The sequence below is a fragment of the Dromiciops gliroides genome, chromosome X (genome assembly GCF_019393635.1).
Source record: "Dromiciops gliroides isolate mDroGli1 chromosome X, mDroGli1.pri, whole genome shotgun sequence".
Taxonomy (NCBI): Eukaryota; Metazoa; Chordata; class Mammalia; order Microbiotheria; family Microbiotheriidae; genus Dromiciops; species Dromiciops gliroides.
Window position 1 is genome coordinate 78,747,365 of NC_057867.1, and position 17,628 is coordinate 78,764,992.

At 43.2% G+C, this 17,628-nt stretch overlaps 1 protein-coding gene across 1 annotated transcript in view; it reads right to left on the minus strand.

Annotated features, from left to right (window-relative positions):
* FAAH2 (fatty acid amide hydrolase 2) overlaps window positions 1–8,840 on the minus strand; it is a 28,977-nt gene extending 20,137 nt beyond the window's left edge. Inside the window, exons 1-5 of the mRNA XM_043974549.1 lie at window positions 7,997–8,840; window positions 7,221–7,706; window positions 5,309–5,391; window positions 4,547–4,683; window positions 3,615–3,824 (exon numbers count right to left, since the gene is read on the minus strand). Of these exons, the coding sequence (XP_043830484.1) occupies window positions 3,615–3,824; window positions 4,547–4,683; window positions 5,309–5,391; window positions 7,221–7,706; window positions 7,997–8,107 (1,027 nt within the window). The 5' untranslated portion in view covers window positions 8,108–8,840. The remainder of the gene's footprint in view (window positions 1–3,614; window positions 3,825–4,546; window positions 4,684–5,308; window positions 5,392–7,220; window positions 7,707–7,996) is intronic.
* Window positions 8,841–17,628: the final 8,788 nt, after the last annotated feature.

The window sequence follows — 17,628 nt, forward strand, 5'->3', positions numbered from 1 at the left end:
AAAATAAGGGCCATTCCCTAATTAATAAACGGTCAAGAGATATGAACGGGTAATTTTCAGAGGAAGAAATTAAAGATAGCAATAATCATATGACAAAACTGCTCTAAATCATTATCAATTAGAGAATGCAAATTAAAACAACTCTGAGGTACCACCTCACAGCCATCAGACTGGCTAACATAATAGAAAAGGAAAATGACATGCTGGAGAGGATGTGAAACAATTGGGACACCAATACATTGCCAGTGGAACTGTGAACTGCTCCAACCATTCTGGAGAACAGTTTGGAATAATCACCAAAGGGCTATCAAATTGTGCATATCCTTTGGCCCAGAAATAGTGCTACTAGGTCCATATCCCAAAGATATCAAAGGAAAAGGAAAAGGACTCATATTTCCAAAAATTTATAGTAGCCCTTTTTGTGGTGGCAAAGAAATGGAAACTGAAGGGATACCCATCAACTGGGGAATGGCTGAATAAGCTGTGGTATATGATTATGATGGAATACTATTATGCTGTAAAAAATAAGGAGGAGGATGGTTTCAGAAAAACCTGAGAAGTCTTATATGAACTGATGCAAGTGAAGTGAACAGAACCAGGAGAACAATTCATACAGATCTAACAACATTGTAAAGACAAACAATTTTGAACAATACAAGAACTCTGATCAATAAAATGACTAACCACAATTCCAGAGTTCTAATGAGGAAACATGCTACCAACTTACTGACTGAGCCATACATTTATGGACTTGGTAAATGTGTGGAATTGTTTTCCTTGACAATGTTTATCTGTTACAAGGATTGTGATTTTCTTTTTTTTTTAATTTAAGGGGAAGGAGTGTTGGAAAGGAGGGGGAAAGGGGAACTATTCATAGTGCTGCTAAATAAAAAGATAAATGAATGAATATAGATAGATTGTTGAAAAGCAGGTCATTGAAGCCTTTTTAGAATACACAGAAGAGAACAGAAGCATATTTAAAAGACAATACAGGGGGCAGCTAGGTAGCACAGTGGATAGAGCACCAGCCCTGGATTCAGGAGGACCTGAGTTCATATCTGACCTTGGATACTTAACAATTACTAGCTGTGTGACCCTGGGCAAGTCACTTAACCCCAACTGCCTCACCAAAAAAAAAAAGACAATACAGACAGGGCAGGGTGGACTTGGAAGGAACAAATGAATTTGAGATTCTACCTCATACCCATGGCAAAGTTGACATAAAAGGAAAGTGACCAGTATTAAAAGGGTTAAAGGAAAACAAGTACATAACTATACCTTTGGTGGAGCTGTGAACTTTTTCAGTCATTCTGGCAAGCAACTTGGAATTTTTCCTCCAAAGTTACTAAATTGTGCATAGCATTTTTTTTGGAGGTAGGGCAATGAGGGTTAAGTGACTTGCCCAGGGTCACACAGCTAGTGTCAAGTGTCTGAGGCCGAATTTGAACTCAGGTTCTTCTGAATCCAGGGTTGGTGCTTTATCCACTGCACCACCTAGCTGCCCTCTGTGCATAGCATTTGACTTAATGCTACCATGACCAGGCCTATACTCTAAAGACATCAGTTAAAGAGGAAAAAAACCCATATGTACAAAAGTATTTATAGCAACTCATTTTGTGATAGCAAAGAATTGGAAACAAAGTAGATGTCTAGTGTTCAGGGAATGGCTAAACAAATTATGGCACATGAATGTAATGGAATAAGACTGCTGTAAGAAATGATGTGTATGATGCATACAGAGAAGATCTATATGAACTAATGCAAAAAGAAGCCAGCAGAACCAAGGAAACAATCTCAATGACTGCGACAATGTAAATGAAAAGAATAAAACCCACAAAACAATCAAAAGCAAATGTTGCAAAATTACAAAGAACAAGCATAGCTCCAAAGAAGGGATATGAAGGGATACTCCCACCGAGGAAAAATCAGGAGTCGGAGTCCCTTAGGCAGTTGGATGTTGGACATCACATCCCTCTGGCAACTCCTGCAGCGGCACTGGTGCCTAACTGTACTGGCTCTGCCTCTCCTTTGGATCCACCAATGTCACAGAGAGGGAAAACCTGCTGCATGGGCAACAGCTCATTCTCCATATTGATCCGTCCAGGCCAGCACCCTGGAGAGAACACTCCAGCTACTCCTCATGGGGTAGATACAACACGCACAGCCACACTGTGGCCTGTGGCTCTTCAAAGCACTGATCCATGGTCATCCTCGACTGGCAGAAGCCTACTACTACTACTCCTTTGCTGAGGTGGGAGGGCCATAGGTGTGGAACATGGCATATATTTTATAATTTTTTCTTCCTCTTTTTTTTCTTCAAAAAATATTTGTATATGGCCCGGACCAAAACTCTGATCAATGCAATTACCATCCAGAATTCTACAGGACTTGTGATGAAGAATATCGCCTACCTCCTAACAGAGAAGTAATGAGGCAGCTCTGGGGCATCACAGTTCAAGTTCAAATTCAGCCTCAGATCCTTCCTAGCTGTGTGACCCTGAGCAAGTCACTTCACCAGTTTCAGTTTCCTCATCTGCAAAATGAGGATGATAATAGCACCTCCCTCCCAGGGTTGTCACAAGTAACAAATGAGATAATATCGGTAAAGTGCTTAGCAAAGTACCTAGCACATAGTAAATGCTATTTAAATGTTTGCTACTATTATCATCATTATTGTTGTTAGTGATAGAGTCAAGATGTAGAATGAGACATATATTTTTTTTGACATGATAACTGTGGGAACTTGTTCTGCCTCACTATGCTTATCTAAGTGTTTTCTTTATTTCTTTTTCAATGGGGGTGGGGTGGGAGAAAGCTAAAATAAATGCTTGTTAATTGGAAAAAATTCAAAGGTAAAAAAAACATGGTTAATTTATTATATACATTTTTTTTGGCAGGGCAATGAGGGTTAAGTGACTTGCCCAGGGTCACACAGCTAGTAAGTGTCAAGTGTCTGAGGCCGGATTTGAACTCAGGTACTCCTGAATCCAGGGCCGGTGCTTTATCCACTGCACCACCTGGCTGTCCACATATTACATATATATTTAAAAGCAAACTGTATATAAAAGAGATACTAGTTTTCACAAATGACCCTCGGTTTCTATTCTACTTTGTATATGGAAATGTTCTTTTTGTGTTTGCTAAAGGCAGAATAAAAAATAAAGTATTAAATTAGAAAGGAAGGCAGCGTAAAAACAAAATATATTTTTTAAATAGAGAAAACCACAGTCCTAGATATACAATAGGTAGCTAATAAATACTTATTGACTGAATCTCATCCTAAAGTTAGAAAGTCTTTGTGAGAAAAATGACCATCCTGAACTGATCTCTTTTCAAAGTTTACATATGTATTGAAGAGATTTTCCTAAAATAGCCATGTCTTTATCTACTAGCTTATAAGTCAGACCAATTGGGCAAACAGAACCATTAGATTACAAGCTCCTTGAGGGCAGAGACAGTCTTTCTTTTTCTTATTTGTATCTGCAACACTTAGCAGAGTTCTTGGCACATAGGAAGTACTTGATCAATGCTTATTGATTGACTGATTGATCCTTACTTCATTTCGCAGCCTTAATGCACTATTTCTTCCCTGATAACTCAAACATGTAACTCACCTGAACTACCACCTACGATGCATTGCACATCATACGGATTGTTGGTTCTGCCATAGACATTGTTGCTGGACTCATACCACATGCAAAGCTCACTGCAATTGGTCACTCCAAGGGGAATAGCACCAGCTTTCTTTAGCAATGCCACTACTGTGGCATCAGTTTTGGAGACGACATTCCGACGGTTCACCAGGCCTGAAGAATTGGGCATTCCTAGAAGAACAAGCAAAGGACAAATGGCTTCAATTCTTGGATTCTAGGTAGGAAAATATGAAAAAACCAGCCTTATGTTGGGTCTAATGATCACAGTTTGCCCACATGCCCAGTGTTCTAAAAAAAAAAAAACCAGAGCAGCCTGATAAACTAATAAAATAAACTATATAAAGAAAATAAAAATAAACTATATAAATAAATATATTTTAAACATTAAAAATTAAATACATTAAATACTAATATATTATTAATATATTATCTGTCAAATATATTTATGTATTATATAGTTACTTATAGAAATATTTATAAATTAATATGATATCAAACAATATGTTTAATATTAACATTCAAATAGGTTAAATAAATGTATTTTAAATAAATAAACTATATAAATAAAATTAACAAGGAAGTCTAATGGAACTCAAGCCATTAAGTGAATGCACAACTCCAACCCTTGCTCTCCTTTGTACATGTCAAGGCAACAACCATCTCCAACCCTTTGCACATGCTGGCCTCCAGAACTAGTGTACACCCACTTCCCTCTAGCTTCCTACAGGAAGCCTGTCTTAATTCTCCCAATTCCCACCCAAATTACCTTGCATGACGTTCAGCTAGTGTTAATGCCTGGCACATAGTAGGCACTTAATAAATGTTCGTCCCAGGGAAATGTATGTCCCCTCTAAGTTCAATCCAAATACCCCTTGAGAAAAAGAAAAGGATACCATTCAACTCAAAGGCTTCCTTGACAGTCAAAGGGACCCCCAAGAAGGGCCATTTCTTTTCTAGTGTTGCCTCATCTTCTTGTGCCTCTGATAGTCTTTTATCCACTGCTAAAGCTTCTCGCTGAGCTGCCTCGAATCTAGGAGGAAAAACCCTCATTTAAGAGAAAAGCAGACAAATCGGAAAACTGCTAGGCAAAAGGACGGCTATTGTGAGTATCTGCACTCTACTCTGCTACCCCAAGGAAGCCAGTATTTCAAGTGACAGCACAAACAAAAATCCCTTTCAAATTCTTGGCAGCACCTCAGTTTAGATGTCTTCAATACAAGAGTGAAAATACTCTACTCTCGTGACAAGCAGTTTCATTTTTAATCACCGAAGGACCTTGGGTCACTTGGAACTCAAGAGTCACCGAAAGATAGTGGAAACAGGAATATAAGGGTTATTGAGTGGAAAGGAGTCCAAGATGGGCAAGCTCCAATCCCTTCCTTGTAAAGATTGCCTCCTACTTCTTGCCAAAGCATTTTCCGAGCTGTACACTGTGCTATAAAATGTTGGTGAAGAGGGAGCCATTATGCACAATGAAGCCAAAGCACCGAGAAGCCCCCAAGAACCAGCCTTTTCCTTGAGGAAATTCTGTTTTCAAATTATTGTCACTAAAAGAGATGACAGCCTTTGGGAAGAATTACAATTCCCTCTCACTTGCAGCAAGCTGTGCCTGCTTTTGAGTAATTAGAAAGGACCGTCCTGGGACTGGGACTCACCTATCCTTGACAATTGCATTGATCATTGGGTTCACTTCCTTTATTCGGGCAATATATGTGTTAATGACATCTATACACTTCACCTGCAAAATTAAAAACAACAATACCGTGCATTAAGAAGCTCTCAGAGAGCTGATCACAATCACTCCCACAGCTGAGGGTCCCCACTATGCTGCTGACCACCACGTGTCCAACTCCAGTCATCTCTCTCACCTCAACAGTGATGCCAGGAAGTGATGTTCAGCAAGATACCTGGTACATGGTAGGGACTCAAGAAATATTTACTAAAAAGAATGAAAGTACGGAAAGAATACAAAGAGGAGGGGAGAGAGAAAAATGAACCTTAAGGAATATTGTGTTTAGGGGATGGAAAGAAAAAATAACATTCAGAGAACTAGGAAGAGAACTCAAATAGCAGTCATTTAAGAAATTTGGGGAGCAGCTAGGTGGCGCAGTGGATAAAGCACGGGCCTGGATTCAGGAGGACCTGAGTTCAAATGCGACATCACTTGATACTTACTAGCTGTGTGACCCTGGGCAAGTCACTTAACCCTCATTGCCCCACAAAACAAAAACAAAACCAAAAACAAACAAGAAAAGAAATTTGGAAGGGGAATGAGGAGCAGAATTTCAAATATTAAAGAGGGGATAGGGATTAAATGTGGCCGCAAAATCCCTCAGGTGTCATAAAAATAGTCTTTAGCTTCCCACTTTGCTATTGGGAATATGTATATCCACTTCTGTTCCTACACAGGAGAGCCGGGTGTTAGAAGAATGGAACATAGGGTAACTGGCACAGAGAAAAAGGAAAGGAATCCTGCCCCTGCTTACGTCCTGTGAGATCTTATGCAAGTTCTGTGGACCTGATCTTGATTTTCTCATTTCCTAAAATGAGGGGTTGGGGGGGGAGGTCCCTTCCAACTCTAGGGCTAATGATTTTAATAAAATCATTATATCCACATTTTGTCATTCAATCATGTCAGATTCTTCATTATCATATCACGCCAATACTGTCCATGTGGTTTTCTTGACAAAGATACTGGGGTGGTTTGCCACTTCCTTTTCCAGTGGATTAAGGCAAACTGGGTGAAGTGACTTGGCCAGGGTCACACAGCTGCTAAGTCTCAGAGGCGGGGTTTGAATTCAGGTCTTCCTGACTCCAGGTCCAGAGCTCTATCCACGAGTTACCTAGCTGCTTCTTAAATTCACATTTACTAACCATTTAATAAAATGTAGATATTCCCCAAGTCAGTGTGCTGTGGAGTGTGTCCTAATACTTTTGGCACCAAGGGCTGCTTCTACTGGACTAATTATCAAGTCCCATTACATGGTCTACCTTCTGTTTCCCCACTGCCATTTTTATACCTACCAGAGAAACCTAGTTAAGGTTATCATCGGGGGCAGCCCAGCATTTGCGAGAGAGTTTGGGACCCTAGCTTTTGGCCCCAGCTCTGCCACTTACTAAGACTCTGTGGGGCCTTTTGCGCTGTTGTGGGCCTCGGTTTCCCCTTTTGTTACGGGAAAAGAATGGCTTAGGCGATTGGTATGGCCCCTTTCAGTTGTCACGGCCCAAGGACAGGGGTTGCTAAACGTGTTTTCGCGGGGAAAAAAGGCAAGGGAAAGAGGAGGTGAACTGAATGAGGAGGAGGGGTGGAGTAGGGAAAAGGGCCACGGCCGAGGAAATCGAGAACAGGCTTTTAGCCTGCTAATGAGCCGCCTCAGAAAGCGGAAGAAGGCGGGGGTGGAGTTGGCTCCCGAGGAGTGGGCCCCGGGCTCCCGAGAAGCCGGTTCAGCAGAGGGCCGAAAACTGCAACTCCCAGAAGGCCTTGCGGCCCGGAGGGGCGGCTGGGGGTCGCTCGCCCGCGCCTCTCCCCCTCCTCCCCCCGCCCCTGCGCGGCCCCGGCCCTCTCACCTTCCTCTGGCGGATGCGTTTGGCCAGCTGCATCCCCGACAACAGCAGCAGGGGCTCGCTTGTGGGCTTGGTGCTGCGGGAGCCGCCGTGGCGCCAGGTGAAGTCGAGGGCTCGTGCCGCGATGCCGATGAGGCCGATGAAGAAGCCGATGGCGCGCATCAGCAGCATGAGGCCGCGCTTGGTGAGCGACCGCGGCATGGCGCTGACAGAAGCCCGACTGGACTGCTCCTGGCCGACTAGGCGCGCGGGGACATCTTTTAAAGCGCTTACCCACAATGCTCCGCCGAGGCCCCGCCCGCGCCTCTTCGGCTCGGTGCCAGAGATGCCGGGGTCTGGACAGCTCTCGCCCTCCGAGGCCACAGGCTGCCGGATGACGCGGACCAAAGCCGGTTCCCGTTGATCCGGGCCAGGTTTGGGGTGGGGGTGGGGCTTGGGTGAGTGCCTTGGGGTCGAGAAGTGCTGTATCTCTTTCACTACTCCCCGTACCTAGCACAGGCCGACACGCGTGGAGTCACCTGTTTGCCCCTGGAATGGCCACTCCTTGAGAGGCAGGACTTTGCTTTTGTGCCCAGCCCTAGCACATGCTCCTTGATTGATGGGCGAATGAATCTGGGTCACCCCCTTCTCCATCCCCAAACGGCCAGCAGCCTCGGAAGAGCCCCAGGGAGGGGAGCCTCCACCCCCGCACCGCAGCCGGCCTTAACCTAAGGTTTTCCGGACGGGAGGCCACCTAGGGCTATGCACCTTCTACCTGTTGTTCCTGTTGCCGAACTTACCTCATGCCTCTTCCGCCTTGTTTGTTGTTCACTCATTCTTTGCAATCCCGTCCGACTCTCTGTGACCCCATTTAGGGTGACTTTGGCAGAGACGCCGGAGTGGTTGGTCATTCCCTTCTATCCGAACTCTCCACTGTGACCTGTCTTGGGCCGCTGCGCGGCACAACGCAGTTTCACTGAGCTACCCAAGCCCCCACCAGCACAAGGCAGGCATCCAGGAGGGGGTTGGTAATATCACTACCCCTAATAATGCTAAACAGCATTTATATAGCGCCTGCTGTGTGCCGTGCACTAAGCTAAGCAAATGAGATGATAATTGTAAAATGCAGTGCTCTCGATGTGCCTGCTTACTGACCAGAGAGATCTACAAGGAACCTGACAGGTCAGCTAGACCAACCCACTTATTTTACCGACTAGGAAACCAAGGCCAAGGGGCACAAAGTGACTTGCCCAGGATCACATAGGTTGAAAGCGTTCAAAGTGGGGTTTGAGTCCAGTAGATTAGATAATGGGGTTTTCCGGCAGCACATATTCACTCATTTGTTCCTAATGTCAACCGTATGAGGCAGGGCCTGTTATTTACTCCACTTTACAGCTACCGAAACTGAGGCTCAGTGAGATCAAGTAACTTCCCCGGGTGATGAACCTAGTGAGCGTCTGAGGTAGGATTTGAACAGAACTGTGAAGGACCTCACATCAGGTCCGAAAACCTGTCTAGCTGAAGGAAGGGCCAGAGGCTCGTCACTAGGCTGGCCACAAGTTGATGAATCTCTCGTCCAAACGACCTCCCCAAATCAATGCAGTAAGTTGAAAAGGACTGTGGCCGTCTAGATTTGAGGAAACCATCTGCACTGATGAAAGAGAAGAAGCCTGGAACTCACCCTGACATAAAAATATAAAGACTGGAGGGCCCGATAGAAAGTATCTTATCCAATTCCCTTATTTTAAAGAGGAGGGGGTCAAACCAGACATAGCATCCCTAGCAATATTTATATTACATTGATAATTTGCAATCTATTTTATATATACATTTAGAACTTTTATAATATATAATATGAATATTTAGTGACTGAATGAAACAGGACTCAAGGCCCTTGACTACCAATAAAACTCTGCCTCACAGCTCTGACTCCCAATTATTTGTTGTCCCCAGTGAAGAGAAAAAGGATAAATCGTAGCAGTCATCAAGGAAATTTTCTGTTCTGCACACTTCACTCCTGCAGCAATCCCCTATTTGATTCCCCTCCCCCTTTTTGCTTTCTAACCCCTCCCTTCCTGCTATCAAAATGGTAAACAGTCCTTTGACCCAGTAATACCACTACTAGGTCTGCATCCCAAAGCGATCATAAAAAAGAGAAAAGGACCCACATGTACAAAAATATTTCTAGCAGCTCTCTTTGTGGTGGCAAAGAATTGGAAATCAAGGGGATGGGTGCCCATCAACTGGGTAATGGCTGAACAAGTCGTGGTATATGAATATAATGGAATACTATTGTGCTGTAAGAAATGATGAGCAGGGAGATTTCAGAGAAACCTGGAAAGACTTGGACTGATGCTGAATAAAGTGCACAGAAGCGGGAGAACATTGTACAATAACATTGTGCAATGACCAACTATGATAGACAACTTTTCTCAGCAATACAGTGTTCCAAGACAATTCCAAAGGACTCCTGATAGAAAAAGTGTTCCATATCAAGAACAAAAACTGGAATCTAGATGCAGATTGAACCATACTATTTCTACTTTGTTTTTCTCTTTTGAGGTTTTTCCCTTTTGTTCTGATTCTTTCACAACATGAGTAATGCAGAAATATGTTTAATGTGATTGTACATATATAACCTATATCAGATTGCTTGCTGCCTAGGGGAGGGGGGAGGGAGAAAAATTTGGAATTCAAAATCTTATAAAAATATTGAAAACTATCTTTACATGTCACTGGAAAATAATAAAAAACTTAAGATTTAAAAAAAAAATATGAGCTCCAAGATTAAAAAAGGTAAACAATATTATTAATACACATACATGTATGTGGGTATATGTAAGTATATATTCCATGTCTATATGTATGTATAATATAGTTTTAGGATCTTTGCTACCAAAATCATATATTTGACTGGACTTGTAGAAAAACCTGTTTTAGTCATTTCTAGAGGGGCAGAGTGGGGGAAGAAGAGCATTTTTGCAGGCAGGGACAACAATCTAGTCTTTCCCCAAAACAAACTTCACCCCCCTCTCCAGAGGAAGAGGATTTTTACCCATCATTTCTCAATTCTTGGGAAGCTTTTGGAGACATGTGCCTCAACGTTCCTGGTTTCTTATACAGGACCAGTCCCCCACTTCCTATCTGCCTCCCTACTTTCAGTACCACAGAACTGGCTGGTAGCGGCTATCTCTGTGCCTTGCCAAAAGCCTCCCAGAAATCAGTCATCAGCAAGCATTTTATTAAGCAACACTACTTCGAGACACTGTGCTAAGAGCACAATACCTTTCTTCTCTCTTGCTCCTCCTGGCATAGGTGCTTTCTCCTACCAACACTCAGCCCCATGCTGATCGTGAACTCAGAGTCCTTGTTTTGAAGAGCAATTGTGATTACATGTCCTTATACTGGAGATACAGAGCACAGCGGTACTGAGTTAGTTCTGGCTTTTTCACCCACTAGCTGTATGAACTTGGACAAAGCACTTTCCCTTGGATCTCACTTTCCTCATGTGAATATGAAGTGGGCTGGCTTAGATGACCACTGTGTGCCCCTCAAGCTCTACCATTTTATGGAATCATAATTCTGGGAAATTCTTGGTTCATGCAACCCCAATTTGCAAAACAGGTTGTGTCCCCAGAACTCATCCCTTATTTGGACTAGATGATCTAAGTTCCCTTTTGTCTCTGATAGTCTATGGGTTCTGCGATCTTTGCCTTGGAAAACATTTTGTGTTGTGAATCATGTTTAATTAACGGCCAAAGCCAGCTCTCAAAAGTCTGTTTAACCCATAACTCATCTTTGCATATTCCCACCCTTGGCAATCTTATCTCCTCTCCTGCCTACAGTTATCACTTCTACATGGATGATTCCTAAGTCGACATTTCCCATCCTGATTTGCCTCCAGAGCTCTAGTCGCATGTCTCTAGCAGTCTGCTGCATATCTTCATCTAGGATGCCCCTCAACCCCAACATGCCCTGGACTGAACTCATCTAAAACTTTTTCGTACTAAACGTCTCCCTACCTTGTCTATTTCTTTTTTTTTTTTTTAATTTTTTAGCAGGGCAATGGGGGTTAAGTGACTTGCCCAGGGTCACACAGCTAGGAAGTGTCTGAGGCTGGATTTGAACTCAGGTACTCCTGAATCCAGGGCCGGTGCTTTATCCACTGCGCCACCTAGCTGCCCCTACCTTGTCTATTTCTGTTGATGACACCGTTTTTCTCCCAATCACTCAGGTTTGAGATGAATAGAGTGCTGTCCAGAGAGGCAGTAATCCCTGCATTTAAATCTTAACCTCTAACATTTAATCACTCTAAGCCTGGGCAGCTCCCTTAAACTCTCTAGGTATCAGTCTCCTTTTCTGCAAAAAGGGAATAAAACTATCTGCAGCACCCTTCTCTTTAGATTGTGGAAGAGCTTAAATGAGATAGTATGTTGGAAAAACTTAAAGCACTATGTAGAGGCAAGCCACTGTTGTCTTTCACTCTTCCTTCCCGCTTAGTGCCTTAGACACCACCATTGATTGATTGCCAAATTCTCTCAATTCTAATTCCAACAATTTCTCTAATATCCTTCTTTTTTCCCTTTTTTGGGGGGGAGGGGGCAAAGAGGGTTAAGTAACTTGCCCAGGGTCACACAGCTAGTAAGTGACTCAGGTCTTCCTGAATCCAGGGCCGGTGCTTTATCCACTGCACCACCTAGCTACGCTGACAGACATCATTTAAACCCTCATCACCTTTTACCTGGATTATTATCCTAATCGGTGTCCCCATCTCCATTCTTACCTCTCTCTAGTCCATTCTTCACACTGATGCCCAATATTGGTACTAATGCAGTGCTCTTATTTTGTCAGTCCTCTACTCAGAAGGCTTCAGTGGCTCCCTATTGCCTAAAATGGTATCAATCAAATCCTTGAGGGCAGGAACAGTGGTTATGTCTTTCTTTGAATCCCCGTTGTTTAACACAATAGTAAATGTCTTCTGCCCCTCTCTCCCCCTTTACCCTCTGTCTCACAGGATGAAATGGCCTTACTTCTTACCAAAGCCCCAACGTGTTCAAGTGATCCCATTCCATTCCATTCCATCTTCTCATCCCCACTCTGTAACTCCCCTTCAATCCTTCCTTGTTTCCTTGCTGTTTGCAAATGTGCCTAGCCCTCCCTCATCCTGAAAAACCCGCATTGAATCTATCCGTCTCCTCTAGCTATCATCCTATTTCTCTTCTACCTTTTGTGGCTAAACTCTTCCAAAAGGCCACCCACAATAGAGGCCTCCACTAACTCCCCTCTCCCTTTTTAACCCCTTATAATCTTCCTTTCGCAGAAGACTTACAAGCATTCCACAGAATCTGCTCTCTCCAAAGTTCCGAGTGATTTCTTCATTGCCAAATCCAGTGGAGTTTTCTCTCCTCATTCTCCTTCATCTCTCTGCAGCCTTTGTCCCTGTCCATCACCCTCTCCTCCTTGATACTGCCTTCTCTCTAGGTTCTCTCCTGGTTCTCCTCCTACCTGACTGCTCCTTTTCTGTCCCCTTAGCTGGATCCTCTTCCAGACCCCGTTATCCAACTGTAGCTGGCCCTCAGGGTTCTGTCCTAGGCCCTCTTCTCTTCTCCCTCCAGACTACTTCACTTGGTGATCTTATCAGCTCCCATGGATTTAATGACCATACCGATGATTCTCAGATCTACCTTTCCTGACCCCCAGTCTTGTATCTTCAACTCCTTCAGATAGCTTGAACTAGATGTCCTACAGACATCTTAAACTCAACATGTTCAAAACAGAACTCATTCTTTCCCCCCAAACCCTCCACCTCCCCCTTCTCTACTACTGGAGAGGGTACCACTGCTCTCCTCTTCCCTCAGGCTCACAATCTAGGAGTCATCCTGGACTCCTCACTATCTCTTATCCTTCATATACAATCAGTCGCCAAGGCCTGTCAACTTCACCTTTGCGTTATCTCTTGAATACATTCCCTTCTCTCCTCTGACATTGCCACCTCACACCTGGACTATTGCAGTTGCTGCTGGCGCATCTGCCTGCCTCGTCTCTCCCCACTCCCGTCCATTCTCCATTCAGTTACCAAAGTGATCTTCCTAAAGCACAGATCCAACCATGTCACCCTCTCCCCCACTCAATAAATTACAGTGGCTCCCTATTGCCTCCAGCATCAAATACAAAGTGCTCTGTTTGGCATTCAAAGCCCTTCATCACCTAGCCCCCTCCTCTAATACTCTTAGATCCAGTGACACTGGCCTACTGGCTGTTCCATGACCATGACCCTCCCTCCCTCAGCATTTTCTTTGGCCATACCTGGAATGCTCTGCCTACTGACTTCCCTGGCTTCCTTCAAGTCCCAAAGAAAATCCTACCTTCTGCAGGAAACCTTCCACAATCCCTCTTTTATATATATATATATATTTGTTTGCATGTTGTCTCCCCCATTAGATTGTGAGCCCTTTGAGGGCAGGAACTATCATTTGCCACTTTTTATGTCCATAGCCTTTCATACAGGGCATGGAAAATGACAGACACTTCATTGATTAATTCATCAATGGAATCGCTTTGCCAACATCTACTTGAAGATCTTCACTATCAGGGAAAGTCAGTGTCACTGAAGGCAGCTGCTGCCCATTCCGTCTGAGGAAAACTTACCTAATGAGAGAACTTTCCTTCAGATTGAGCTAATGCTCATGATCCCCAGTGATAGCCAATGATCACCAACGATCGCCAATGCTTACACCCAGTACTACTGAGCTAAGGAGACTCTTCCTATTTCTGTCTCCTGGTACCAAGCCTATCTTCTAGTTGTAGGTCTAAGACGTGGCTAGCTTGTCTTCTTCAGCAATTATGGATTCCAAGGTGCTGGAGATATTGGCAATACAATGAAATGGAGCAATCAGCAAGAAGAATCATGATTGTGACCTAGTTATAAAACTTTTATTAAACAGTTAAATAACTCTATTGTCTAAAATGTTATAGAGTTTGAAATCATCTAGATCAGTAATATCTTTGGTCTTCAGCATCTTAAAACTATTTTGCAAAGGCTAATTTGTTTATTTAAAGTAAAGCATTTTTAGCAAAAATATTTAATCTGATTTTAAAAAAATCATTGATTTTTCTTTACCTCTCTGTAGTGTTGTACGCTTCCTTAATAAAGGTTGGCTTGTTTTTTTCTGGGAAGTGAAAAAATGCACTCAGCACTAAAGTCATTCATCTTAATTAGCCAACTCTGTACACAGCAGCCAAAATGCCAATATATGCAAAAAGTCAGGTAGGCCACTGAGTGCCTGCCTCCATCAATCATTCTGTCAGTCCATAAAGATCGATTGAATGCTCAGCAATATGTAAATGTCATAAGGGATTCGTAAGGCCTGATCCCTGCACTGGAGGAGATTATGGTCTAGTAGAGGAAACAACTGGAGAAAAATGAAAACCATTGTTTTAATTGCAAGATTGTGTTCTACAGATTCTACTATAAGGTATTCCCAAATGTATGGCCTGGAATAGCCAGGGGAGGCTTTGGGAAGTTACTTCACAAAGCTAGGCTATGAAGGATCTGAGTAGGTGGAGCGGGGTGGAGGGAGATCATCCTAGTTCCTGTGCATGTACCTGTAAAAAAAAGAAGGTGGCTAGGTATACAAGATGGCATCATTGGTGCTTCTCACCTGCCTTTAAACTTTGTTTGTCTTCCAGATTGGTAACTGATGAACATTGCCAAATCTAGCCTAGGTCATTCTTCATGAATTCATTGTGAAATGCTTGACACTGTAGAGAAATTGTTCTTGTCAGAGCAGGAAACTCTGCTACAATTCAGTTACTCCCTTTTGTTTAGTTCTCATTTGTCCTTGATATACAGGCCGATGCCTTTGACTGGGAATTATCTCTTAGGGGCAACTGATGGCACAGTGGATAGAGGACTAGGCTTGGAGTCCAGACGACTCATCTTCATGAGTTTGAATCCGGCCTCAAGCACTGACTAGCTGTGTGATCCTGGACAAGTCACTTCACCTTGTTTGCCTCAGTTTCCTCATCTGTAAAATGAGCTGGAGAAGGAAATTGCAAACCACTCCAGTATCTTTGCCAACAAAACCCCAAATGGGGCCAAGAAGAGTCAGATATGACTGAACAACAACAAATCTCAGGACACTAATAAAAAACTTGTAAAAGACTGCCCTGTGCCCTACCCTATCTCCATTTCCCCTGTTCTGAGGAGATGAATGTTGTTACTAAGAAATAAAACTTCTACAGGTTAGTTGGGAGAGAAATGGTCATGCAGAGAGATAAAATGATTTATCCCGCATCACATGGCTAGTATGTAGCATTTGAACCTGGGATTGAAGCATTTCCGGATTCTAATTCCACTGCTCTATGCAGCGTGCTCTGATGCCTCTCCATGTCTCAGGTAGCCTAATTGGAGAACCTCTGACATAGAAAACACATGTGGTGCCAGGGCCAGTTCCACCCACTGTTATTAACATAAACATGTACACCCACAGAGGCACCCATCCAAACACATACACACCTGTAAGTGTGGAGATTCATGTGTACAAATCACAACTCCACAAAAGACTTGGATGCACATGAATACTCACCAATACAAATGAGTGCATGACTTCTCCCACAATGAGGAGTAGGTGGATGAAAGTTTGACGAGTGGGTGAATAGATAAACAGACAAAATGAAGGTTCATTTTTGAAACAGTGATTGGGACAAAGGTACATCCTCAACAAAAATGAGGAATTCAGGTGAGGGAAAATGGGTGTTTTAGTGGGGGGAGAGAAGATAACAAGTTTCATTTCAGACATGTTGACTTTGAGATGACAGCAGGAACCAGGCAAGGAATCCAAGGGAGCAGAGATTGGAAAATGAGGGGAATAGTCTACTGTCAAAAATATAATAATAGGGGCAGCTGGGTGGCCCTGGAGTCAGGAGTACCTGAGTTCAAATCCAGCCTCAGACACTTAACACTTACTAGCTGTGTGACCCTGGGCAAGTCACTTAACCCCAATTGCCTCACTAAAAAAAAAAAACCAAAAAAACCCCAAATCCAGCCTCAGACACTTGACACTTACTTGCTGTGTGACTCTGGGCAAGTCACTTAACCCCAATTGCCTCACCCCCCCAAATATAATAATAACAAATTAAGCCCCTACTATGTTCCCAACATTTGCTAAGCACTGGGAGAAAATTTAGATAAGACATGATTCTAGTCTCAGGGAACTTGAGGGTCTAGTAACAGAAGACACCACCAAAGATAGCTAGCTCCGAAGTATACATATTGGATATGTACATTAAATATACGTATACATATGTATATTTAATGTATATCTCCATATGTATATGAATGTACATATCCAATATCCATATTCTATGCAGTCTGAGCAGCTTGTTACCAGTTGGGGAAGAATAGCTAGACAATAAGGAAAGGCTTCCCAGAGGAAGCAGCTTTCAGTCAGTTGGGTTTCAAAGCATTAGGTTCCAGGCAAAATACAGAGGGTGATAGGAAAGTGTGTTTTTATTGTCATTTTTAGTCATGTCTCTTTGTTACCCAGTGGAGGTTTTCTTAGCAAAGATACTAGATGAGGAAACTGAGGCAAATAGGGCTAACTGACTTGCCCAGGGTCACACAGCTAGTAAGTGTCAGAAGCTGGATTTGAACTCATGAAGAGGAGTCTTCCTAACTCCAGATCTGGCACTCTATCCATTGGGCCACCTAGCTGCCTGTGATAGAAAATAACATGAGTAAATTCTCATAGGTTCATATATGCTATAGTATACTTCTAGTGATGACATGTTCAAAAAGTGGCATAAGAGGCATTCAGAGACAGCCAGGTAGTACAGTGGAAAGAGTGCTGAGGGAACAGCTAGATGGCGCAGTGGATAGAGTACCAGCCCTGGAGTCAGGAAAACCTCAGTTCAAATCCGGACTCAGACACTTAACACTTACTAGCTGTGTGACCCTGGGCAAGTCACTTAACCCCAGTTGCCTCACCAAAAAAAAGAAGAGAAGAGAAAAAGAAAAGAAAAAAGAAAAAGAGTGCTGGGCCTGGAGTAAGGAAGACCCGAGTTCAAATCTGACCTCAGACAAATGACTTTTCACCAATGTAGATCCTAAGCTGCCCATACTTTCTCATCCTGTGGTGCAAGTTCTTCCACAGAGCCTCCACATATAGATATCCATCTGATATTCAGAACTCTGGCTCACCTCCTTTCTGGATCATACATTTTTTCATAACTTCTGTTTGTCTCAGTTTCCTCAACTATAAAATGGGGATAATAACATCACCTACCGGATAAAGCAGTGTTTATCCACACACCACCCCCCCATCCACTGGCAGCCATGAAATGTAAAAAGACCTAGAGCAAGGCTTTAGTACATTGGGTGAACACTTTGTGGGGGCTGTAAGGATAAGAAAGTATGGATAGCTTGTGTTCT